The sequence below is a fragment of the Odocoileus virginianus genome, chromosome 23 (assembly GCF_023699985.2).
Source record: "Odocoileus virginianus isolate 20LAN1187 ecotype Illinois chromosome 23, Ovbor_1.2, whole genome shotgun sequence".
NCBI classification, from domain to species: domain Eukaryota; kingdom Metazoa; phylum Chordata; class Mammalia; order Artiodactyla; family Cervidae; genus Odocoileus; species Odocoileus virginianus.
Window position 1 is genome coordinate 44,103,876 of NC_069696.1, and position 26,339 is coordinate 44,130,214.

At 40.2% G+C, this 26,339-nt stretch overlaps 1 protein-coding gene across 1 annotated transcript in view; it reads right to left on the reverse strand.

The window, feature by feature from the left end:
* Positions 1–26,339, reverse strand: part of POLR3B (RNA polymerase III subunit B) — a 109,763-nt gene that overhangs the window by 45,427 nt on the left and 37,997 nt on the right. The window contains exons 13-19 of the mRNA XM_070454011.1: positions 19,376–19,537; positions 16,428–16,628; positions 13,877–14,039; positions 12,529–12,682; positions 9,399–9,473; positions 8,745–8,843; positions 1,666–1,793 (exon numbers count right to left, since the gene is read on the reverse strand). Of these exons, the coding sequence (XP_070310112.1) occupies positions 1,666–1,793; positions 8,745–8,843; positions 9,399–9,473; positions 12,529–12,682; positions 13,877–14,039; positions 16,428–16,628; positions 19,376–19,537 (982 nt within the window). The remainder of the gene's footprint in view (positions 1–1,665; positions 1,794–8,744; positions 8,844–9,398; positions 9,474–12,528; positions 12,683–13,876; positions 14,040–16,427; positions 16,629–19,375; positions 19,538–26,339) is intronic.

Sequence of the window (26,339 nt, forward strand, 5' to 3'; positions counted from 1 at the left end):
GTGATTAGTCTTCCGTTAATTCTGCTGAAGGTTCTACACAAAAGGTGTATTGTTTCAGCTGGGATTCACATCATGAAACAAAATGGTTTGGTAAACCCAATAGAAGTGATAGCCCTTTCAGGACACACAGGATTCAGTACTGTATATTTCAACTTGTTAGCAAGTCAGAAGCACAAGCGGGAACTCAGCCTACACTGCTGTGGAGGATGAATGGGAAACGCTAAATTGATGAGCTGCTGTTTAGATTTTCCCACTGGGAATTATTCTCAACTGTCCAGGCATTACATCATTCAGGTAAATGGTAGCAGGACAACATGCTTCTTATTTCTTTGTGGCCAACCAAAGGGCAATATAAAAACTCGAAAAGACATGCATACTCTTTATCCATAGGAGAAACAGAATTCCTTAATTGTCAAGCTAATTATCAGTAACTGAGAGGCTAACTGCATTCCAGTTGTTACCCAAAGGCAACGCAAAAACCTTTTACGGTTTCTTTATGAACCTCCTTGTAGCATACTTTAAATCAGAGATGATAAGTCATATTGATGTCATAGACACAGATGAAAAGAAAATTTATTCAACTTGATAGGATTTAAATGAGTTTTAAAAAATATTTCAAAAAAAAAAAATCTTATAAGCAAAACTTACTTTTTTTTTTTGCCAGTATCCTCTGTATCCTCTTCAAGACAAAAATCCAAACTCCTCCACATATGGCATCTCTCCAGCATGCCTCTCTGCCCATACTATATAGCAAACATGATACAGACCAGCTGTACCAAAGTATATACCAAGACTTCCCCACACACTGCTTGCTTACATTCTCATACCTGTGAGAAATACTCAAGAGTCCTCAAGACTCAGTTCAGTTCTAGTCTCCAGAAACAACCACTCTCTAATCTCAGGTGTTCTTTCTGCTCCTACTCCCTTAGACTCTAGCTATCAGTTTGCCACAGCGTGTATCAGACTATATCTAATTCCCGGTGTATTTACTATTCTCTCCTACTAGACTGTGAACTCATTGAGGGCAGGACTCTGTCAGCTCTCTATTTTCAGGTTCCAGTACTCCTGTCTGGTTTATTGTTGATGCTCAATAAATGCTATGGATGATAAATAATCAATGAATGAATGAAAGGAAAGAAAAGTAGAAAGAAAGAAACACAAATTCAGGAAACTGTGTGACACATACTGAATGTTTCAGGAGCTACAGGAGCAACTGTGTGGATACTACGGGTTCAGTGATTGTCATCCAGACAATAACTAAGTACATTCTAATCTATACTGTAGCTCTTTATCCCTATTGCCTTCCACTCTCCTCTTTCTGAGTTTTCACTGCTCTTTCTTCCAGCTCTCTTGGTTAATAACTTACATTTAAATAGGGCTTTTCTCTTTATATTTACTACCTTGTAATTCTGTGACAGTTATTATGTATCCTTTTGTTCGGCCAAGGGAACAAGCTCAGAGAGGTTTTCTCCATTTTCATTTAGGCTTTAGACAAGACTGGGGAACCTGCAATCACTGTGGAATTCCACAGCCTCCTGGGTTTGGTAACACTCAGGTGTGTCAGCAACATCTGACCCGGCCAAACATGCAATACTAGTGAAACACGAATAAAGACATAAGTATTCATCCAAGTATTTACAACCAAGTTCAAGAAGGAATTCTTACCCATGGCTTGCTTCCCCATGGCGCACTGATATGTGTTTCTCGGGGACTGGTTGTGATGAGGGTACGGGATCAGGCCAGCACAGACTCCGAGGAGAGTAAAAGGTTCAATCTCCAAGTGGGTGGTATCTCTATCAAGGTAATTAAAAATCAGACGTCTTAGGCACCAAGTACAAAATAAATATCTCTTTAAGGGTATAAAAAATATTACTAACTAGGCCCCAGAGGGATCGAGACAAAAAAATTTAAGTTTACATAAATATATATAAAAATCTATATATAAAACATATAATAAATTTATATAACAAAACCTCATAATAAAATTTGATGCTAGTAAAGCTGATAGGAAAAAATCCATACGTAAATAAAATATAATAAAGCAAATTATTTTTTCAGTGAAACTAAAATGTGCAACTTTATTATATGAAGCAATACAAGAGAAGGGAGACAATACAGAATGCCTATATAAAAAATAAAACATTATCACATACTAATAATAATAACTAACACTTTTTAAGAAATTACTATATTAAGCACATAGAATTGCAGTATCAAAAATATCTACATGGCACAACATTGTACATCAACTATACTTCAGTTGGAGAAGAAAATGGCAACCTGCTCTGGTATTCTTGCCTGGCGAATTCCATGGACAGAGGAGCCTGGTGGGCTACAGTCCATGGCGTCACGAACAGTCGGACACAACTGAGTGACTGACACACATACTTCAATAAGTTTTTTTAAAAATTAAAAAATGTATCTATGTGGATGAGTAGCCTGCTTTCTCCCACTTTTCTAACTTATATCAATGAAAAAGCTGTACTATCATCGTAGAGGAGTGTATCACCTTTAAGAACAGTTACTAAGACCTGAAGTGAGAGCTGAAGTGTTAGTTGCTCAGTCGTCTACGAGTCTTTGTGGCGCATGGGCTGTACCCCCGCCAGGCTCCTCTGCTCGTGGAATTCTCCAGGCAAGAACACTGGAGTAGGCTACCATGCCCTTCTCCAGGGGATCTTCCTGACTCAGGGATTGAACCTGGGTCTCCTGCATTGCTGGCAGATTCTCTACCATCTGAGCCACCGGGGGATCAATACTGTAACCAGCAGCTAAACATGGCTGTTGAGCATGTGAAAAGTTAGAACAGTGTAGCTGAGAAGCTGAATTCTTAATCAGTTATTTTAAATCTTCTAGTTGTGCTTGTAATCACTTAAATGTATTAACCTAACTTTTCAGTTGTAAATGTTATGAAATCAGATCAAGTATTTCCAATGAAAACTTAGCATCCAAATTGAGATATGGTATAACTACACACCAGATAAGACTTGGCAGGAAAAAAATGTAAAGTCTCTCAGTATTTTATAATGAATACATGTTGATATGATAATCTTTCAGATACACTGGGTTAAGTAAAATTGTTAAAATTAATTTCATCTCTTTCTTTTTTACTTCTTTAATGTGGCTACGAGAAAACTTAAAGTTATCTGGTGACTTGCATAATATTTTTACTAGACAGCTCACTTCTAGATACTGGCCAAAAAGCAAGACTTTGCCTAGTAGATGTTAGAATCTTGATTACTTTCATAATATAATTTTGCATAAAACTCAGTTCTGGTTAAATGATAAGGCAACTGAGACACCTCAATGGGAAAGGGCAGCCAGACTGTTTTCAGGTCTTGATGAAACATCTCACATCCAGGTCCTGTGGTCTTCAATGACCCTCTATCCCTTCCTTGTGTGTTTCTGAAGCACAACCTTAATCATAATTTCAACAGTTTACAGTACTTCTGAAGAGAAGTGATTTCCAAGATAACCCAACACATCATGGAGAAGTAGTTGCAATGTACCTGGCAAAGATCTCCCACTTATCCATCTATTTATTTTTCAAAAAATGTGTACTAAATTTTGTCCCTTGTTTGGTTAGAGAGCATGCTTTCCATGCAGTTTTTGGTTTTGAAGACTACAGTTCTGACCCCACAACCTCGAAGAACCCCAACCCTCTCAGACACTTTAGGTCTTTGTCAGCAGAGCTCTAGGCTTTGCTTTCTTTCTGTTTTTTTTGATAGAAAAACAGCTTATAGAAACATTTTATAACCAAGAAAGAAACAGTTTGTTTAAAGGTACTGCTCTGTTTATGTTTAATATGATGGCCAATTTGACCAATCCAAAAAACTTTATTTTTTCTGATGTAAAAATTGGGATAAGCTGAAAATGAAGAAGGTAAAGATCTAAGTTTCCTCTTTTGTCATGACAAGAACATATATAAGATTATTTGAAAGTCCAAACTTTATGAAAGTCTGGATTTGAATTTTACAAAACAGGAAGGAATTTTATAGGATTGGCCAAAAAGTTACTTGGGTTTTTGTGTAACATCTTATCATTCAATATTATGCAAAATTATAACTACTATAAGCTTCTATCCTAAACAGGAAATAGGAAACTTCCTGTTCACCATGCATAAGTGCCTTAAATTTAGCTCAAATTAAGAATAACTGACCTGTTGCTTTGCAATAGTGGAAAAAGTTAGAAATAGCCTAAATAGTCATCAATAGTGGAACAAATTAAATAAGGTATTTATGTACAGACAACATAATCAAAAGCAATTAAAATAAAGTATTTATATGTATAAATATATACACATACACTCTATCCAGGATGATAATGTTAATAACGTTGAGTGAAAAAATCAAGAAGCTGAAAATAATTGTAACCATGCATGTATGTTTGCATTTACCTAAAAAAATCTAGAAGAGTACATATTACACCATTAGCACTGGCTACTTCTGGAGGGTGGAGTTTTGTGGGATGGGGAATTACTTTATGTACTTCTACATTTTAATAAATATCCTAAGTATGAATTACTATCACTTTTTTTCTTATTTTTAAAGTAAAATTAATTTGATGTATGGGATAACTTGGTGATACTGATAATTATTTTCCTTTGCAGAGGGAGGTTTGTGACATTGTACAGGAGGCAGTGATCAAGACCATCCCCAAGAAAAAGAAATGCAAAAAGGCAAAATGGTTGTCTGAGGAGGCCTTACAAACAGCTATGAAAAGAAGAGAAGCCAAAGGCAAAGGAGAAAAGAAAAATATACCCATTTGAATGCAGAGTTTCAAAGAATAGCAAGGAGAGATAAGAAAGCCTTCCTCGGGGATCGATGCAAAGAAATAAAGGAAAACAACAGAATGGGAAAGATTAGAGATCTCTTCAAGAAAATTAGAGATACCAAGGGAATTTTTCATGCAAAGATGGGCACAATAAAGGACAGAAATGGTATGGACCTAACAGAAGCAGAAGATATTAAAAAGAGGTGGCAGGAATACACAGAAGAACTATACAAAAAAGATCTTCAAGAACAACCCAGATAATCATGATGCTGTGATCACTCACCTAGAGCCAGACACCCTGGAATGCAAAGTCAAGTGGGCCTTAGGAAGCATCACTATGAACAAAGCTAGTGGAGGTGATGGAATTCCAGTTGAGCTATACTTCAAATCCTAAATGATGATGCTGTGAAAGTGCTGCACTCAATATGCCAGCAAATTTGGAAAACTCAGCAGTGGCTCCAGGACTGGAAAAGGTCCGTTTTTATTCCAATCCCAAAGAAAGGCAATGCCAAAGAATGATGAAACTACTGCACAAAATTGCACTCATCTCACACACTAGCAAAGTAATGCTCAAAATTCTCCAAGTCAGGATTCAACAGTATGTGAACCATGAACTTCCAGATGTTCAAGCTGTATTTAGAAAAGGCAGAGGAACCAGAGATCAAATTGTCAACATCCGTTGGATCATCAAAAAAGCAAGAGAGTTCCAGAAAAACATCTACTGCTTTATTAACTACACCAAAGCCTTTGATTGTGTGGATCACAATAAACTGTGAAAATTCTTCAAGAGATGGGAATACCGGACCACCTGACCTACCTGCCTCCTGAGAAACCTGTATGCAGGTCAAGAAGCAACAGTTAGAACTGGACCTGGAACAACAGACTGGTTCCAAATCAGGAAAGGAGTACATCAAGGCTGTATATTGTCACCCTGCTTATTTAACTCATATGCAGAGTACATCATGAGAAACGCTGGGCTGGAGGAAGCATAAGCTGGAATCAAGATTGCCGGGAGAAATATCAATAACCTCAGATATGAAGATGACACCACCCTTATGGCAGAAAGGGAAGAAGAACTAAAGAGCCTCTTGATGAAAGTGAAAGAGGAGAGTGAAAAAGTTGGCTTAAAGGTCAACATTCAGAAAACTAAGATCATGGCATCTGGTCCCATCACTTCATGGCAAAAAGATGGGGAAACAGTGGAAACAGTGACAGAGTTTATTTTGGGGGGCTCCAAAATCACTGCAGATGGTGACTGCAGTCATGAAATTAAAAGACACTTGCTCCTTGGAAGAAAAGTTATGATCAACCTAGAGAGCTTATTAAAAAGCAGAGCTATTTGCCGACAAAGGTCCGTCTAGTCAAAGCTATGGTTTTTCCAGTAGTCATGGATGGATGTGAGAGTTGGACTATAAAAAAAGCTGAGCACCGAAGAATTAATGCTTTTGAACTGTGGTGTTGGAGAAGACTCTTGAGAGTCCCTTGGACTGCAAGGAGATCCAACCAGTCCATCCTAAAGGAGACCTGTCCTGAATATTCATTGGAAGGACTGATGCTGAAGTTGAAACTCCAATACTCTGGCCACCTGATGTGAAGAACTGACTCATTTGAAAAGATCCCGATGCTGGGAAAGATTGAAGGCAGGAGGAGAAGGGGACAACAGAGGATAAGACGGTTGGATGGTATCACCAACTTGATGGACATGAGTTTGAGTAAACTCTGGGAGTTGGTAATAGACAGGGAGGCCTGGCATGCTGCAGTCCACGGGGTCACAAAGAGTCGGACACGACTGAGTGACTGAACTTGCAGCAGTAAACAAAACAGACAAAATCCCTGCCTTCATGAAGCTTCTACTGGAGGGAGATAGATGACACAAAGATGCATCAATAAAATGTGCATTTTACAGATTTTAAGATTTAAGCAATAGAAAAATAAAGTTGTGAACAGGGGTGGACAGAGGAAGGGTTTCGACTTTAAATAGGGTGGTCAGGAAAACTCGCTGAGAAGGTGGTGCTGCGTGAAGACGTGGAGAATGTGAAGGAGTGAGCCATGCAGGTAGGTGAGAGCAGTCCGGGCAGAGGGCTTGGGGCAGGAACGTGAAGGCGAGGCCGGCGTGGTCAAAGCAGAATGAGGGAGGAGACGACGCGGCGGCACAGGTTCCGGGCAGGAACGTGAAGGCGAGGCCGGCGTGGTCAAAGCAGAATGAGGGAGGAGACGACGCGGCGGCACAGGTTCCGGGCAGGAACGTGAAGGCGAGGCCGGCGTGGTCAAAGCAGAATGAGGGAGGAGACGACGCGGTGGCACAGGTTCCGGGCAGAACGTGAAGGCGAGGCAGGCATGGTCAAAGCAGAGTGAAGGAGGAGATGACGCGGCGGCACAGGTTCCGGGCAGGAACGTGAAGGCCTCTGCAGGGACCGCAGAGGGAGAGGGGGAGCCACTGGAGGTGGTGGGGGGGTCAGGGGTGGGGGACAGGGCTGAGAAGAGCAGGGACGAGAGCATTCTGATCCTTGAAGAACAGACTATGTAAGAACAGGTGCAAACCTCGTCAGAAGCCTTTTGCAAGGGTCCAGACAAGCAACGGCAGCGGCCTGCCATGTGAAGGAGAGCTCGAATTCCAAGTATACTTGGAAAGTCCACATGGTGTGTCAAGGGATTAGATGTGGGTGCAGGGCAGAAGAGGAGGCAAAGCTGAAACTGAGGTCTTGGGCCTGAGTAACGATGATGGAGGCTTTCCTGGAGGCTCAGGGGTAAAGAACCTGCCTATCCATGTAGGAGACGTGGGTTTGATCCCTGGGTTAGGAAGATTCCCCTGGAAAAGGAAATGGCAACCTACTCCAGTATTCTTGCCTGGAAAACCTCATGGACAGAGGAGCCTGGCGGGATATAGTCTGTGGGATCTCAAGAGTCAGACATGGCTTAGTGACTAAACCACCTCCATCATTTAACAGTTCTCCTTTACACTCAGTCAATCTTGAAATGAGGGGTATAAAAATCGTACTTTGAGAGATTCACACATTTAAGAATGAAAAACTGACTGAAAAGCATTATTTACTAAATTACAGTAAGACAAAAATAAAATGGTACATTTCATCCGGAAGCAGAAAACAGAAAAGTGCTTTCCTGATTGAAGACATAAATAGTTATCAGGTGGCAGTATTAACCATTTAACAATATAACTGCAAAAATTCTCATTTTAGGTAACTGGTACGTTGGTGGTATAGTTTCTAAGTCACGTCCAACTCTTGCAATCCCATGGACTGTAGCCTGCCAGGCTCCTCTGTTCATGGTATTTTCTCAGGCAAGAATACTGGAGTGGACTGCCATTTCCTTCTCCAGGGGATCTTCCTGACCCAGGAATCAAACCCTGGTCTTCTGTATTGAAGGCAGATTCTTTACAGACTGAGCTATCAGAAAAGCCCAAAGTGGTACCTTAGCCACAAGCATCAGACAGCAAATGATGTAAATGTCTTTTAACGTATTTCAAATAGAACACAGATATTTCTAAAAATATCATTGTTCTAGAAGAAACACTGTGGACACATTAACATTTCATGTCAATATTACACATAGATTTACAGATATCTTTACAGCAAAACAACATAGGGAATTTCTGCACTGACAACAGGAATTCAGATATCCACTGACAAAATCAACCCTGAGAGATAAAAACACCATTACATAGCCTGATTTGTTAGTTCAATTTTTGTCAGTAATCGAAGAAGAGAAGCAATTCCTTTTAAGAAACACACACTACGTGTAAAATGAAAAGGAAGGATAATTAAATCTAAAGATTACTTGTTAGCAGTTCTGTGATACTCTTGGGATGAGCAATGGATTATGCTTCATTATAAAACAGAATACTCCTAACAGTTCCTACTAAGAATACACAACAGAACTGAAGATGAAATGAAAAAAGGAGGCTGTGTCGAACATCAGAACAGGTTTTAATTATGGCTGTTATGGATCCTACTTACTTATTAATTGTATGTTCATAGAGTGCGATGTTACAGTCATTTTCTTCATTCACATCTAAGTATTCAACCAGACTCTCATGTAAGAAATCTTCAAAATTCCTGAGAAAATATTGGTGAAATGGACACTTAAAAAGCATTTTACTGCCATATTTTACATGCAATAGTGGAAGATATGTGCTTTCACTTAGCCTCAAAGCATCCTTCTCTCCCAAAAAGTATCAATACACTGGGATACTTGAAACATGTTATTATTAGACCACAGTTATCAAAACTCACCAAAATATTAGAAAAATCTGTGATTCTTGTTCATCTGGTCCCGTTTCTAAAAATACCTTTTATGATTTAAAAAGTCCCATATGATGAGAGACCCAGTATCTACATCAACATAACTTTCTCCTACCACTTCATCTGTGCTGATTTACACCATCATTCTATAACCTGCATTATCTAAACTGATAAACATTTTTATCATGTCCAAGCAAGCTCACATAGAGAAAAGGTTTTTAACAGGTGGTTATATTTGGTAGAGAGGAATTAAGAGACTAAAAACGAAAATATGCTTTTTATAAATGCTCAGCTCAAACACCATTACTTCCCTTAGATCATATAAATGAGCCTTAAGGAGACTGAGGAGCTCTGCTTTTGGCTACTCACCGGTACCCCTGAGCCAGCTCTTCCATATGCTTATTTGTGACTGCAGGTTTCTGTTTCTTTACAATTATATAGGGTCTGGAAGAGAAAAAAACAGCTTTACAGCAATAGTTCAACAGAAGAATAAAATCAATAGATCCACTGTAGAGAAGTGAGGGAAGTTACAGACATGTTTCTGGATTGTTTGAGGACACGAGGTATTTTTTACAAGTGTGAGAGCGCAGGGGCCTATTTTCTCTTTCACATACACCAGCCCAGGCACAGGCACGTGTTCACACACACAGCTATTTCGTCCAAGTATCTTTGGAAGTATTTGGTGCTGAATGAGAAAGCAACGTGAAATAATACTCGATAAAATCTAGCAAAAAAAAAAAAAAAACCAAAAACTTTAACAACTTAAATATCATATGTTTTTGTAAATGCATCCATCATACCAAAAATGTCTTCTGATTTCATACTGGGAATATGGAGAGGTCAGCAGTCAGAGAGAACAGTCACTGAGAAAAACAGTGGCGTTTTCAGCGAAGGTCTGATGACCGTCAGCGGCCTGCACTGCTTTTGGCTCAGGGTAACACTAGCGGACGACTCGAGCAGGGTACCTAAAGCTACATACAACCAAACAGTGGGTGTGAGCGGCAGAGAATAACGCCTTCTCACTCTGTGATGTCTGGTGATGTCACGGGTTTAAGTGAGGCAGAGCGCCTCGGTCCACACATTCTGACAGATTAACCTGTAACTGTCAGTGGGAACCTGCCTCTGAGGGCTCCGCCTCCGCGAGGAAACGCGGACACAAAGGACTGCGCGCGGCTCGGAAGGTCAAGGGCTGTTGCTATGTGGACAAGCGGTTCTCGCAGAGGAGCGAGAGGCCGGCATGCGCTCGGGCACTCAGGCCCGCCGACCTGCGGGGCTGACGCGCACCTGCAGACAGCAGAGAGGAGGAGCTGCACGATTACAAAAGGGGGAAACAAGGTGCTGCAACTGGCTCCACGCTACCTTGAAGTCCTGGCCTCTCCTCCCACCAGGGAAGCAGGAGCCCTGCCCTCCCCAGGGGGCCTGCAGTTTAGCTCAGGACAGGAGGCTGAGAGGAGCTGACAGAGCGGGGACAGGCGAGGGAAGGGACTGCACTTAGCCACCTCAGTCACCTTTCACTTCATTCCACAAATTCTACTAATTCTTCCTGCCAGATCTCTGTGGGCTCATTATAAAATCACTTCTAAAAAAGAATTAGTTATCTTTTTAGGCTTTGCCATATTATATTGGGTGTAGTGAAATGTCTTAAAAAAGAGTAATTGAGAAAATGTCAGTGTTTTCCCCACCCTTAACTGGACCATGTTAGTGGCTATAAGTAAGTACCCCGTGCTTGCCTGGCATCCTGCAAGGCACTTACCACACCTTGTATCAATCCTAGGAAGGCACTGTTATTTACATTTTTACTTATGAGGAAAATCAAGGCCCAGAGACTTAAGTAATACACTCAAGAGTCACATAGTCAATATAGTCAATAAGTGGAATATTAGGATTCAAACATGGGTATAAGCTTCAATTAGGGCTTTTTGATCACAGAGAATAGGAACCAACGCTGGCTAATTTAAGCAAAGACGAAGTTTACTAAAAAGGAGAAGAAGAAAATTTTAAGGAATTTACTAAAAGGCTCAAAACTTACTAGAAAAGAATGAAAGAAAAAGGTACAAGGCTCAGCCTCAGAAAGAAAAGGAGCTAAGAGCCAAAGCACCAAAGATCCCGAAAGACAGGGGGAGTGGGCAGTCTCTTGCATGCACTGCTGTCCGGATGAATCTGTTCTGACCACGTCTTGCTCTCAGTTATTCTCCTTGGGATTCAAGCTCTCTGAAGAGAGCCTGACTGGCCTGGCGCGGGTCATATGCCTGGTCTTTGGCTGAGCAAGAGAGAGCACCTGACTGACCAACCCAAGAAGACTGCCAGTGGGGAAGCGAAAGCCTGAAGAAAACAAGGAGAGCGACCGGAAGGAGAAAGGGAGGCTGGACAGGCAGGGGCAAAGGCAGTCCACGTTCCCAGCTGTCAGACTTGCCAGCTCCTGCCACCTCCCCAACCACTGCGAGCTCACCGACTCATGCCCTCACACCATGAGGCCCCCAAGAGACCCTGGTGAATCGAGTGCAGGCCTGGGAAACAAGGAGCATCCGCAGCGGAGGTCCCTGCATACCCCAAAGCACCAGACACCACGTCATACTAGTCTCTGTGTCCCCGCCTCTGACACAGCCGAACAAAGCAGGCCCTAAACACCACTGAGCGAACACAAGGCACCCGCTCCTCTAAGGGTCGAATGTGGTGTCATCTCTCTGGGCTGCCATGTCTTCTTTCTTGCATTCCTTAGCCTTCTTCCCTTCCCTCCTCTATCCTTCAAAGCAACAGTACTCAACACCCTCCCCTCCCCCCCCCCCCCCCCCCACTTTGTTTCCCCAAAGGATTTGGGCTTTTGTTTATTTTACTTAGTTTTTTTAAAATGTTTATTTTTAGTTTATTTATTTGGCTGCACTGGGTCCTAGTTGCAGCATGCAGGATCTAGTCCCTGACCAGGGATCAAACCTGGGCCCCCTGCACTGCGAGCTCAGAGAAAGCCACTGGACCACCAGGGAAGTCTGTATGCATCCTTTAAAGCTCAGATCAGAGCATCAGAATAGAGTGGGTAAAATCAGGATTACTGGAGTCAAATGAATTCTAAGAACTTTCCAGTAAAAAAAGACTCCACCACTATCTGGCTTTGGGTAATTTACTTAGTCTCACCAAATCCCAGTATCTCATTTGTTAAATGAAAATAATAATCCAACCTCATAGGGTTGAATGTGGTTAAAGCCTTATAGACAGAGCATCTATTAAGATAATACATAATGGCTGGCACTTACTACTCACATAGTTGGTTGTTATTACTAATTATTTCTGCCTTTCCCAGCAGACTGAGTTCTCTGAGGGCAGAGACTGACTCCCATTAATCTCTGAATCCCCAGTAGCCAAGATGCATATTCATGAGGTGTTTGCTAACTGAATTAAATTTATCTTAACAATGAAAGAGTTTAAAGCAACTTCTAAAATCAAAACAAGTCCATTTCTTTCAAAAGTAAATAAAGAGATCTTAACTGTTTCCAGCCACACCTACCTGCACAGTCTTCCTCCATCAGAGGAAATATAGACACATCGATCTGTCAGATTTGTTGAGATGGAAACAAACTCATTGATATAGCCTGCTCTTCGCATCAGTCGAAATGTATTCACCAGCTTCTTGTGATCTCGAATGACACCCAGGATGTTACCTAAGCAGAAAGAAGTAAGAATGTTCAAGATTGAAATAAAAAATACATCTAATGGATTTAAAATATCTGCTCAATAAAAACAATCACCAGCAGTGAGCAGTCATTTGGAAATACCGTTACTGAGCCTGCAGCCAGTCTGCAAGCCTGGAAGGCACAACAGAGTGGAGGGGTGGAGGGGTCAAGGGCATCCCGGGAACTCAAATCCAGAGCTGGCCTACCACGCGCTGGGGAAGTCAGTCTGTCTCCCCTGTCAGCACTAAGCGCAGGCCCGTGAACTCGGGCTCCAGAGCCCTGGAGCTGAACCCTGGCTCTGTCACCTCTACTGTGCTGACGTGAGGGTTAAATGGGCTGATCTCCTATAGAGCACCTACACAGCACTGAGCGACTGCTGTCAGGAAGCTGCTACTGCCATCATTATCTGAGAGAGGCAGCAGACAGACGTGGGCTCCCAGGAGGCGCTGGGTGAACCTGCGGGGCAAGGTCACACTCAGCGTGAGCTGCCGGGATGCACTGACCAGGCAGGCACTGAACGGCCCCGTTTCCTTCCCACCAGCCTTCACAGCAGACAGTGAAGCCTCCCCAGAGCGGGAAGGAGGGGGAGAAGATGTGGGGGCTGAGGTGAGGACGAGCACGGGCAGCACCCCAGGGAGGGGACAGACGCCCAGCCACCAAGCCACACCTGCAGCGTCTCTGGAGGACCTGAGGGGATGGGGAGGGGTGTGAGAGAGCAGCAGGCGGAGCTGGAGCGGGAGGAACGGGCCCTCCTGCAGAGCCTGCTGACACTCGCTCACTCAGTGGCTGAAGACAAGTCATCTCACTCTAAGGGCTGACCTGATTATTTCGGCAGAAGGCCTCACATATTTAACTTGAACTTAAGGATATCGTGCTGAAGCTCGTTCCGCTGCGGATACAATGGCAGCTGCCACAGGGCACCTTTACCTTTTGCTCTGACAGCCACATCATCTCAGAACCTGGGTGATCTGGTCAACAGAATAAGTGTTTGTTACCATTTTTTCTACCTTTCAGCTAAGGTCAACCTGGGTCCAGAACTAAGGTATATTCAGGGAGTAGAGCTCAGTGGCAGAGAATCTGACTGCAGAATTAAAAGTATATTTGTGCTTTAAATACACAGTCAATTCCTTCCCCTTCCCCCACAGATTGTTTAGGATCCACATGCCTCCCCAGCAGACTCACCATTGAGGAAGACGAGAAACACATTTGGGTAAGAGAGCTCTTCCCCACACAGTAAGTTCACATCTTCTACTCCCAAGTTACTGGCTAATTTGACAATGGGTCCATCTTCCATGTCTGTCGTGATGTGTGTCATAAGGGCCAAGTTTTTAACCAAACCACATGCCTAAAAAACAAAAGATAGTCATGTCTAAGAATGAACATGAACAACACAAAACACGGTCTGTGTCTGAATATAGCTCACCATTCTGCTGGCAGCAAGGCACGGCAGTGCGGCCTCACAGGGGACACTTGGAGGTTCATACAAAGCCTGAAGGATGCTGCTGCTGCTGCTAAGTCGCGTCAGCTGTGTCCGACTCTGTGCGGCCCCACAGACGGCGGCCCACCAGGCTCCACCGTCCCTGGGATTCTCCAGGCAAGAACACTGGAGTGGAGTGCCATTTCCTTCTCCAATGTGTGAAAGTGAAGTCGCTCAGTCATGTCCGACTCTTAGCGACCCCATGGACCGCAGCCTACCAGGCTCCTCCATCCATGGGAGTTTCCAGGCAAAAGTACTGGAGTGGGTTGCCATTGCCTTCTCCACCTGAAGGATACACCTACCCTTTATTTCAGAGGAAGTGACACTAAAGTCACAAGCGAGGATGTAAACATAGATTTAGCCACAGAAATGCTCAGTACTATTTGAACTGGAAATGATGATGGCATTATAAATGTCCCCTCCCCAAAGAAACTGATTTACTTAAATTGTCATTTCCCAACAATAGTATATCATAGTCATTAAGATGATATTGTGTAAAAGAGTAAAGGAAAACACTGATAATTATGAATACATGAACATAAAACTTCTGGCCTGAAATAAGAGATAGTCTGCAAAGTAACTGGCCAGTACTCTATAAGCTTCTTGGTCTTAAAAAATAAAGAAAGACTGAACAAACTGCTCCAGATTAAGAGACTAAGGAAGCTTGACAACTGAAAGTGCAATCTTGGGATCAGAAGAAACATGGCAGGACAACTGGCCAAATCTGATTAAGGTCTAGAGATTACAATACTGTTACCAATGCTAATTTCATGAGGTGGATAAATATAATTATGTACTACAGTTACATAAGACATCACATTTAGGGAATCTAGGTGAACGATCATGGAAACTCTCTGCGCTATTTTTGGAATTTTTTTTGTATGTCTAAGATTACTCCAAAGTAAAAAGGAAATGAAAAAAAAAATTCTTTTAAACTTCTATGCAACCAAAGAAAAAAATTTAAAGCAAATATAAACAAGGACTTAATACAACAAATTAAGAAAAAAAAAAGCCACTTGAGACACATGTGATATGTAAAGATTACATCTTTAATTCTTAAAAACCATCTTCTGTAGTGATACACAAAAGTTTCTTTACTGAGATTAGCTGAAGCCAGCTCTGGGAAACTTGGTGTTCCAAAGCTCAAGATGTATAAACTAGGCAAATATGACAAGCAGCACAATTTTAGCATGAATTTCTATATGGTTTAAAATAAATTAGGAGAAAAATGATAATTTCTAAAAATTATCGCCCTGTATGGACTTCTATTTTTTACCTCTCCCAAGTCATAACAAATTCCTATTTTGAAACATACATCTTTTACTTGTCCTAATTAACTAATTTATTCATTCAGCACATATTTATGGGACCTCTACTCAGAATGAGGTTCTGGACTAAGGAGCCTGGGATACAACGGTGAACCTAACATGGTTCCTTCCACCAGAAGTTTACAAGCTAGAAGGAATAAGATCAAGTGAAACCAATGACAGCTAACACCAAGGAGAAAGAGCCACTACACAGGAAGTAGGTGGTGTCGTGACGGAAACCACTTTAAACTCCTTGGTTTAGTGTTTAGGTAGCTGCTTATGTTTCCTCTATAAGTGGCGGGAATCCGCTTTAAGTCTTGGACTGTATTCTACTGGTTGGCTGCAGTTGTGACTTTGATGTCCTCTAAGAAGAGTCAAGGAAAATAAGGAGTTGTTTAAAAAGAGCTTCTCGTGAGCAAAGGTGATGAGTCTCCCAATTTTCCTTCCTATTCTTATCCCCTATTCATTGAGTGGTTTGACTCTTGGGATAAAATAAAACAAGCAAGAAAATTTGGCCCATATGTCTCTTTAGGTGAGAAAAGAAAGTAAAAGTGTTACTCAGTTGCGTCTGAGTCTTTTGCAACCACTGGACTGTACCCTGGCAGGCTTCTCTGTCCATGGAATTCTCTAGGCAAGAATACTACAGTGGGTGGCCATCCCCATCTCCGGGACACCTTACTAACCCAAGGAATGAACCCAGGTCTCTCGTATTGCAGGCGGATTCTTTACCTCTGGGCCACCAGGGAATCCCTCTTTAGGTGAGCTATTAATAGTAAATCAAAGGCCTCTGGAGGTACTGCTTGGGAGTGACACTGATGTTCTCATATGCTGCATCAACACTCCTCTGGAAGATAAATGGTTGAGCCCAGAGCGGATACAGGCTGGGGGAACGGGGCAGGGGCAGAACAGCCGTCACCTGTGACACAGCGGAGACCATCAGGGCCCTTACCTCTCCTTCAGGCGTGTCTGAAGGGCACAGCATGCCCCACTGGGACGGCTGGAGGGATCGAGGACCACTCACTTTTCTTGTTTTTTCGAACTGGGAAGAGATTCTCGTCATCATGCCCAAGGCGGATATATACGACAAGCGAGACAGCACCTGAGTCACGCCCTGGCGGTCCATTTTAAATCTCTTTAGAGACCAGTTGCCCTGGAGAGAGAGGAGGGGCATGAGACCACCCGGGACCACTCGTGCTGCCTGACGCCCTGCAGTCGTTCTGAGAGGCTCTGCACAGGAACTGCTTGTTTGTGAAATCAAGAGTCATGATACATAGTCAGAAGTCAAAACATCACAATTAAAATCTAGCCAAGTTACTCACTGGGGTTAATGACTATTACCTATATCTAGCAACCACCTTGGAATGCTCCAGTGGATCGACATTATCACATCAGAGCAGGTATTTTCTAAAGAACTAATTACATTCTGAACAAGCCAGTTCAACCAGAGATTTTCACTGGAAGCAATAAGCTAACTAATAGAATACTACCAGTTTCTACACATATTTAAGGTAAAACGAGCCTGAAGCACAAAGAGATAATTTCATGTTGGAATGTGCCATTATCTGGATGCCTTCCAAAATTAGTTTTAATTAGAGAAAAATAAAGCAACAGAAAAAAAAAAAAAGAGAGGAGAGACAGACACAGACTCTAATAGCAGTTATCAGGGAAAATGAATAATCAAGGCTAAAAATTGCACATATTCACATTAATAAATATATCTTCTTTGGTTATCATGTCAATGTTAAAATAGATTTATATGAAATAAATCTTAAGCCTTAAATTTACTTTACTTCAAATGCATTAGAAGTACTGAAATACATTAAATATATTATTTTATAGAAGCATTAATTGTACACATTAAATATTCTCAAGGATAATTTAAAGATTAAGGTTAGTAATCAAATTGTCAACTCATGGTAAACTGAATTAACAGAAAATAGTATGCAAAGGAAAAACAAAGTAGAAAATAAAATGTCAAAAAATGATTGATTCAATATTTCTGATTCAAAAGGGAAGAAAATTATACCTGCTAAATAGTGTTTCTTCATTTTCCTTTTGATAATCTGATGAAAGCTATGACTATTCTCTTGAGAAAAATACACACAGGACCACAGACACAAATTTTTAATTCAATTTCAGGGGAGGATTCCCAGATCCCAGATTAAAATCCTTCACAGTAGAAAAACTCATCTGTTTGAATTTAAATATGTGACTTCAGAGGAGCTCCTCACAAACTAAAGTTTAGTCACTATTACAGTGAAGGTCTATCACTTCAAAAACTTTTGATAGAGTGGAAAAAAGCTAAAACCTAGGAAGAAACAATGCGTTACAGAGAAATAGCAAACACGTGTCTCACAAGTTAACTCCTCCTCATATTGCTTATTCAGTTAACTCCTTTTATGCTTTGGATGAGAATGAACCTCGTAAACTGACTTATGACCAAAAAGAGCAAGGAAGATCAATAAACATTCGGTACAGAACTAAGCAGCTGCTGGCAAATAAGTAGATGGGGATAAAGTTAAGACATCCAGCAAGATAATTTGTTCCAATATTCTTTTTTTAAAAAGGGGAGAGAGGAGAGACAGACACAGGGTCTAAAACTGCTCCTCTGAGAAAATTTACTTGTTAAAATACTCTACATATGGTGACACTCACAGCTTTTAAGGTTTTTTTATGTGGACCACCTTTAAGGTCTTATTGAATTTGCTACAGTATTGCTTCTGTTCTATTTCTAGTTTTTTGGCCACTAGACACATGGGATCTTAGGTTCCTGACCAGGAATTGAACCCACACCCCTGCACTGGAAGGGGAAGTCTCAACAACTGAACCCATCTTTCTCTAGTTGCCTACAGACTGGGGTTCACCCACAACAAGGCTCAATGCTGATTTTCCTAACAAGCAGTCTGCTCCCAGAGTTAACAAGGTGTCATTTGGGGGGCAATACAACTACTCAAAACAGCTATTCTGACCTGAAAATAGAGCGTCAGAAAGCGAGGAAAAGTCACTCTAACAGAAGTGTGTTCAAGTGCTCTTTGGAGGCTTCTTTTCAAATATCCAGGAATCTACGTCCAGACAAGTTTGGGCCCCACGAATGTGACGGGCCCAGAGAGGCACGGGGGCCGGGCCCCCTCCAGTCTGGATGGAGCCGTCATGGTGGGGGCTGCTCACACAGGCCTGCTGCACATTTCTCAGGTCAGACAGGGTGGCAAGTCAGCTGCAGATACACTCTTCTTTTGTTGGCACCAAATCCCATCCATAAAACTAATTTTATGTCTGGCATACAAAACGTGAACCAGACTTTATCAGATAGACCTATAGATGTTACGCTTTAAGAAAGGGAGCACAAACCTATCTGATAACCCGTGATGGACAGCCAGAGGCCCTGCCTGCACAGCAGCTGCCGAGGCCTGAATTCACTGCTCACATGAGAGCAGCTGAGCGCCCTTTGAGGACTATGAACCGACAATGCAGGGAAACATTTTACACTGCTTCAGACAAAAGTTGTCATTAGTAAACCTACTTGCAATATGTCAGCTTTATCACAGAAAAAAATGGGGGAAAGTATCCATTGAAAGAACGGTTATTAAGGGTTAAACTAAAAGATTTTTTCCTCTATGGAAGAGTGTATCTATTTCCTTATTGCCTCAGTAAATTGTAACAGGAACTATAATTTGGCAATACAGTCATATGGCAGCAAAATTTCTATTGATTTCAACTGCAGACTATTTCAAAGAAGAAAATTTGTGACTTGTAGCATCCTCAAATAAATACATATATATATATATATATATATATTTTTTTTTTTTTCCCACCTACATTCTCCAAATACTTTAAATTTCCCACTGAACAGATGTATAAGTAAGTTACAAAACTCCACCCGAGGGATCAGAGACTTACGGTTGAAATGGCATTCACCATGCCATTGGTAATCTGGTCCTGGCGCATGTGTTTCACAACGTCAAACTGGGCTGCTCTTTGCTTAGGAATCACCTGATCTGCAATCTTCTTCATTTCAGAATTAAATTTTTTGAACAAATCTTCAAAAAGAAGAGATAAAAGCTAAAGAAAAAAAAAGTATATGGTGAACTTTCAAAATGCATCACTAGCTTATTTACTAAATTTTAGGACTCTATTAAACTTTGTTTAAAAAAACTGATGGAAAAACTGCTTAATACTGGGAAAAACACATTTTAAAAATTCAACATGATAAACACATTCTTATATATGTGCTTATCACTATGCTTGATGTTGAGAATACGAGCGAAGACAATGACATAATCCCTGCATTCAAAGACATTTAACCAGCCACTCCCAGACTAAGTTTCTACTGACCTAATTTTTAACTTTATAAATAAAGACTACTGAAACCCACAAAAGATCAGCGGAGAAGACTTAATGTTAAAAATTCTGACAGCACCAATGATGGGTGCCATTTGAACCTTCCTGCATCACTGGTAAAAATGTGAACTGGTATAACCACTAACAATCAGTTTGTAGTTTTCTGCCCATCCCTAGGCCCCAAAGTTCCTCTCATAAGTACATCCTCTATAGCCATGGTTCTCAAACTTTAACCTGCATGTAATCACACTGAGGGATTATTAAAACACAAATTGCTGGCCATACCCCTCTGGTATCTGATTCCATAAGTCTACGGTAGAGCCCAAGAATTTTCATTTCTAACAAGTTCCTAGGAACACCACTGTTGCTGGTAGGGGAAGGGTACCCTTGAGAATCACTACCCTACAGAAATGTCTTTATGTGCATCATGGTACATATACAAGATGTTCAAAGCAGCACTATTTGTATCAGTTAAAAACTGGACACCATATAAATACTATTTAGTTAGACAAACTGCAGTATATTCAAATAACAGAATACTACAGAGCACTGAAAATGGACAAAAAAGTAACTGGCCACAAAATCATGGCTAAATCTTAAAAATATAATATTGAGTGAAAGAAGCCAAACCCAAAAGAATATATGTGATGTGACTCTATATAGGGTTCAAAACCCAGCACAATAATCAGCTATATTGTTTAGGAAGGATAACTAGTAGGCAAAATGAAAAGGCAAGATACAAACACCATAAAAATCAGGTTGGAGACTACACCTTGGAGGGGAAGCAGAAAGCTTCAGAGATTTTGGAAGTTCTGCTTCCACCTGGAATGTAGAAAGCCATAAGACAACATCCTTCCCACCCTGATAATCTTTTTTTAAAAAGATGAATCATCCACAAAATCATAAAATTTCTTGATTCTAACAAAGAGGTAAGTTGTAAGGCAAGCAGGGGAACTAAACTGCAAAGGTGTCAAGCCTCTCCAAGGAGAGACGGGAAGCACGACAGAGCGGAGGTGTGCCATAAAGAAGAAATCAGCTAAAATTTTAAGGGCTGCTAAAATGCCAAGTGTGAGCGATCACAAAAGCGGAGAATTCTTCAGAGATCCAGACACGAGAGGATCCACACTTAGAAGCTCATTCCACGAGTGCTCAGGAAAGACTGGAAGGACGAAGGAGACCTGAGAACGACCTGTTTGTTGCAACAAGCAGCAAAACTCTCCTATTTCCCTGGACTTCCTCTTGCATGAGAAGAAACCCTTAAGTCCCTGGATAAAAGGCAGGAAGACCTTCTGTCGAGGGTCCAGGCAAAGGTGACTCACACTGAGAGGGGCAGAAGCAAACCAAAAGGTCCAGTTTTTCCAAAGACAGACACACACACACAGAATACATACGGATCAAAAGGAACTTAAGAGACATCAACTGAATGCAATATGTGAAACATGTTTGGATTCTATTTGAATAACCCTACTTTAAACAACAATATAAAGAAATCAGGGAAATCTGAATACATAATACTCAAATTTGATGAGTGATGATATTGATGCTTAATGACATTAAGCAATTACTCTTTAAAAATTTTATGTGAAAATGATGTTATGATTTTTAAAAATTGTATCTTTTAGAGACACATTTTTAAGTACTTACAGAATGTGATTTGATTATTTGAAATGCTGAAATGATTTGATGGTTTGGATTTATTTAAACAACTGAATTTGTGGAATGGGGGGAGTAGGAAAAGAGTTGAAGAGGACATAGATAAAACCAGATTAACTTCTATTGATGATAGCCAAAGTTGTGTAATTAAAACATGGAAGCTAATTTTTATATAGGTTTGAGGTTTTTCTTATTAATATTTATATTACAAATATCTACCAAAATAAACCCCTATCATACTAAGCAGTAAGCCTAACAAAAGAGGTGCAAGGCTTTCATGGAGAAAATTACAAATCTTTACTGAAAGACATCAAAGAAAACCTAAATAAATGAAGAAAACACTCATGAATGAGAAGACTATTTTAAGATTACTAGTTTTCCCCAAATTGATCTACAATTCCAATGCAACTCTAATCAAAATCCCCAGGTTTTTAATGAAAATGGAGGCTAACTCTAAAATTAATGTGGAAAAGCTAAGACTCTAGAGCAGACAGATAGTCCTGAAAATGAAGGCAAATGAACTAATTAATGTATAGATAAACTTATCAATGAAGAGAACAAAAAGTCCAGAAATAAACAACACATATATTAAAATCTGTTCTATGGTAAAAACATTTTAGCATTTAGCATTTTAGATCTGTAAGGAAATTAAAGACTACAAATAAATGATGCTAGGAAAATCAGTTATTCATTTCAAAAACAAATGAAACTCCTTTCCTTACTTCACTCTACACACAAAAATCCATTCCAGATAGACTAAAGAACAAATAACAAAGACATAAGTTTAAAGTATAAGAAGTACAACTGAAAAGAAGGACTGACAAAACTGAATACAATTAAAATTACAAACTTCTGTAACTAAAAGATCCCATAATAGTAAAAAAAAAAAAATTCAGACTGGAAGAAGATACCAGCAACACATGTAACTGATAAAAAATTAGATCCAAAGTATACCCCAAAAATCTTAAAATTAATAAGGAAAATACAAACAACCCAAAAGATATTTAAGAAAAAAGTAGAAATGATCAATAAGTATATGAAACATAAAGAGACTCAACTTCATTAGCAATGAAGGAAATGCAAATTAAGCCCACGAGGAGACAGAAACCTTGCACTCCCTAGACAAGACAAAAATTTTTCAATTTTCACACTAAGTCACGGGATAGAGACCATCAGGTCTTACATACAATGCAATGTACAAAAAATACTTGGGAAACTAGTTTGATACTCTCCAGTCAAGCTGAAGATTTAACTTGATTCCACGACTGGACAATCCTATTTGCAGAAACTCTTTCATATGGGCACGAGAAGATATGAATAAGAAGTTTAATTTTTTTAAAAAAGAGAAGTCATACAATGGCCTTGATAAGTAGGGTGGATAAAGGGATATTTATCATATGTATCATATCTTTACACATTGAATGTGAAGGTGAAATACAGTGACATGAAACAATATAGATGAATCTTTAAAACAATGTTACGTGAAGAAAAAAGTTGCAAGAGAATATATATGATATGAATCTGTTTTTATAAAACTCAAACATACAAAAACAATACTGAGCTCTTAGACTGGAAGAATCAATACTGTTAAAACGACCATACTACCCAAGGCAAACTATAGATTCAATGCAATCCCTATCAAATTACCAATGGCAATTTTCAGAGGGCTAGAACCAGTCATTTTAAAACTTATTTGGAAACAAGACCCCAAATAGCCAAAACAATCCTAAGGGAACTTCCCTGGTGGTCCAGAGGTTGAGAGTTCACCTGAGAATGCAGGGAGCATGGGTTCAATCCCTGGTCCAGAAGATCCCACATGCCGAGGAGCAACTAAGCCCACACATCTAGACTCTGGGCTCCACAACAAGAGAAACCACCACAATGAGAAGCCCACGCACTGCAACCAGAGAGCCGCCCTACTCACCACCACTAGAGAAAGACTGTCTGCAGCAACAGAGACCCAGTGCAGCCAAAACTAAAAAATAAAAATTTTAAAGAAATCTTTATTTAAAAAATATGGTGCTTCCCTTGTAGCCCAGTCAGTAAAGCATCTGCCTGCAATGGAAGAGACTTGGGTTCAATTCCTGGGTTGGGAAGATCCCAATGAGAAGGAAATGGCAACCTACTCCAGTATTCTTTTTTTTTTTTTTTCAATTATTTACTCCAGTATTCTTGCCTGGAGAATCCCATGGACAGAGGAACCTGGCAGGCTACAGCCCATGGGGTCACAACAGTCAGACACAACTTAGTGACTAAATCACCACATTTAAAAAGAGAAACTATTGAACTGTTTTAATAAAAAACAGTGTTGAGAAAGAAGAACAGAGCTTCTTCAGGGAATCAGATGCCCTGAATTCAGACTATACTACAAAGCTACAATAATCAAAACAGTATGGCACTAGCATAAAAAACAGAGATCATTGGAATAGGACAGAAAGCCCAGAAATAAACCCACACACTTATGGTCAATTAATTTATGACAAAGGAAGCAAGAATAAAGAATACGTGAACTTCCCTGGCAGGCCAATGGTTATGATTCCAGACTTCCAGTGCAAGGGGTGTGAGTCTGATTCCTGGTGGGGGAACTAAGATCCCACATATCATGCAGTGCAGCCAAACATATTTAAGAACACACAATGGAGAAAACACAGTCTTTCAGTAAGTTGTGCTGGGAAAACAGGACAGCTACATGTAAAAGAATGAAAACATTCTACATATAAGTGATATCATATGATAGTTGTTTTTCTCTGCCTGACTTTCTTCACTCAGTTTGACACACGTGGAATCTAAAATAATGGTACAAATGAACCTATTTACAAAACAGAAATATAGTCACAGATGCAGAAAACAAACTTATGGTCACCAAAAATGAAAGGCTGGGGAGAGGATACATTAGGAGTTAGGGTTAACAGACCCATGCTCAATATATAAAGCAGATAAGCAACAAGGGCCTGCTGTATGGCACAGGGGATTATTGGTATCTTGTAATAACCTAAAATGGAAAATAATCTGAAAAGGAATACAAACATAGTATACACACACACACACATAACTGAATCACTTTGCTGTACATCTTAAACACAACACTAAATAAACTATACTTCAATAAAAAAAGCAAAACTTATACTGTAATAAAGTATTTTAAAACTTTTAAATAAATGATACAATAAAAAAGAAAACAATAAGTACACAAATTCAGGATAGTAGGAGAAAGAGAAGGACAGAGTAAGGAAAAAATATATAAGTAAATGAAATGGCAATTAGCGGTCAATTAAGAATTACTTAAGCTGGAAGTGGATTTGAGGTGCTGATTTGTCACCTTCATAACTTATATGTGACATTTTTACTTTTACTCTTTATGTTAAAAATTAGAAAATAAATGACATCAAGCCATGTTAACCATGGAAAACAAATCAATGGGACGGGGAACAGCAAGTCATAAAAATAGACTAGAATGGCTGTTTCAGAATTGATGGGAGTAGCTCCTATCAGACTCATTTGCTGATAAAAATTATAAACTCTGGACAAAATATTAAAACTATTTGACAGCACTGGAGAGTAAATGCAGACAGAAACTGCTGAAAACACGATACTGATCAAAAGTGCATTTCCAAAAAAAAAAAAAAAGTGCATTTCCATTTTGAAGGCTTTTCAACTAAGGGTAGAACACATCAGCAAACAGGGTCCAGGTGACATCAGAAGCTAAAACTCAGAGAAAGACCCACAGTCTTACTGGGTTGAAGGATCAGAGGGATAAGATACCAGCCACCACAGCCGCTGGAAGGTGAGGGGAAAGTCACAGAAAGGAGACAACCACAAATAAAACTTACGTCCTCAAATCCACTACCCACTTAATCTTGGGAGAAAACCCCAAGATTATGTAGATAAACTGCCCAAATCTCTGCTTACTATGTCTCCTACTGCCCCAATTCAGGCAAGGACTGTGACTGCTTTTCTTCAATAAAGTTAGTGAAGATGTGACTTCTAAGACGAACTCATTAAGGTCACGCAGATTCTCCGGTGCATGGGAAACTCACTTGAGTCCTGAGCCACTCATGTCACAGTGCTGGCATGGTCAAGACGGAGCTGAGCCCAGCCTTCCAGGCATCCCACCACCTCCGGCAGAACCAACTGAGCTCCATGTGATACAGAGGAGTTACACAGCTGGATCTTGCCTGAATTCCTGACCCACAAAATCATGAGATGGAACAAAATGGTGGCTGTCTTAAGCCACTTAAGACAATGGTGGTTGGCTTAAGTTTTGCAATAGATATGTAGCAACAGACAAAACCAGAACACCACTTACAGACAGTTCACAAAAAATAACAGGCATACTTCTTCAATAATCAAATATAAAATTACAACTACTTAAATTCCCCTGAAAAATCAACTGCATTTGTTTTTTATTCCTTTATAGAGGAAGAAAACAGTTGGATATATATGTAATCTAAGCTAACTAGCACAATAGTAACGTAGTATTGGAGGACATTATATATACATTCCTTATATAATTCAGGAATTCTGAAGTTCACGGAAATCTTGTAAGCTAAAGATTTTCCAAATTCCACACTGTATTTTTCAATGTTTACAACCCACAGGTAGTTTTTTGATTCATAATTTAGAAGACATGAAAGCCAATGAGTCTTCTCTTCCAGCCACTGTTGAAGAGAGCATTTCCTAGGTAGAACGTGATTTTACACTCTTTTACCTTAAGATAGACACATCCTTCTACTTTTCTACAAAATCAACTTTGCAGATGGGAAAGCCAGGGTCCTTGATTTGCCATGTCTAAAGTGTTCTAAAAAGAAAACTTCCTCCTCTGAGAGCTTAATCTTTTCTTCCACTCAGACCCAGCAGTTTCCTTCATGAA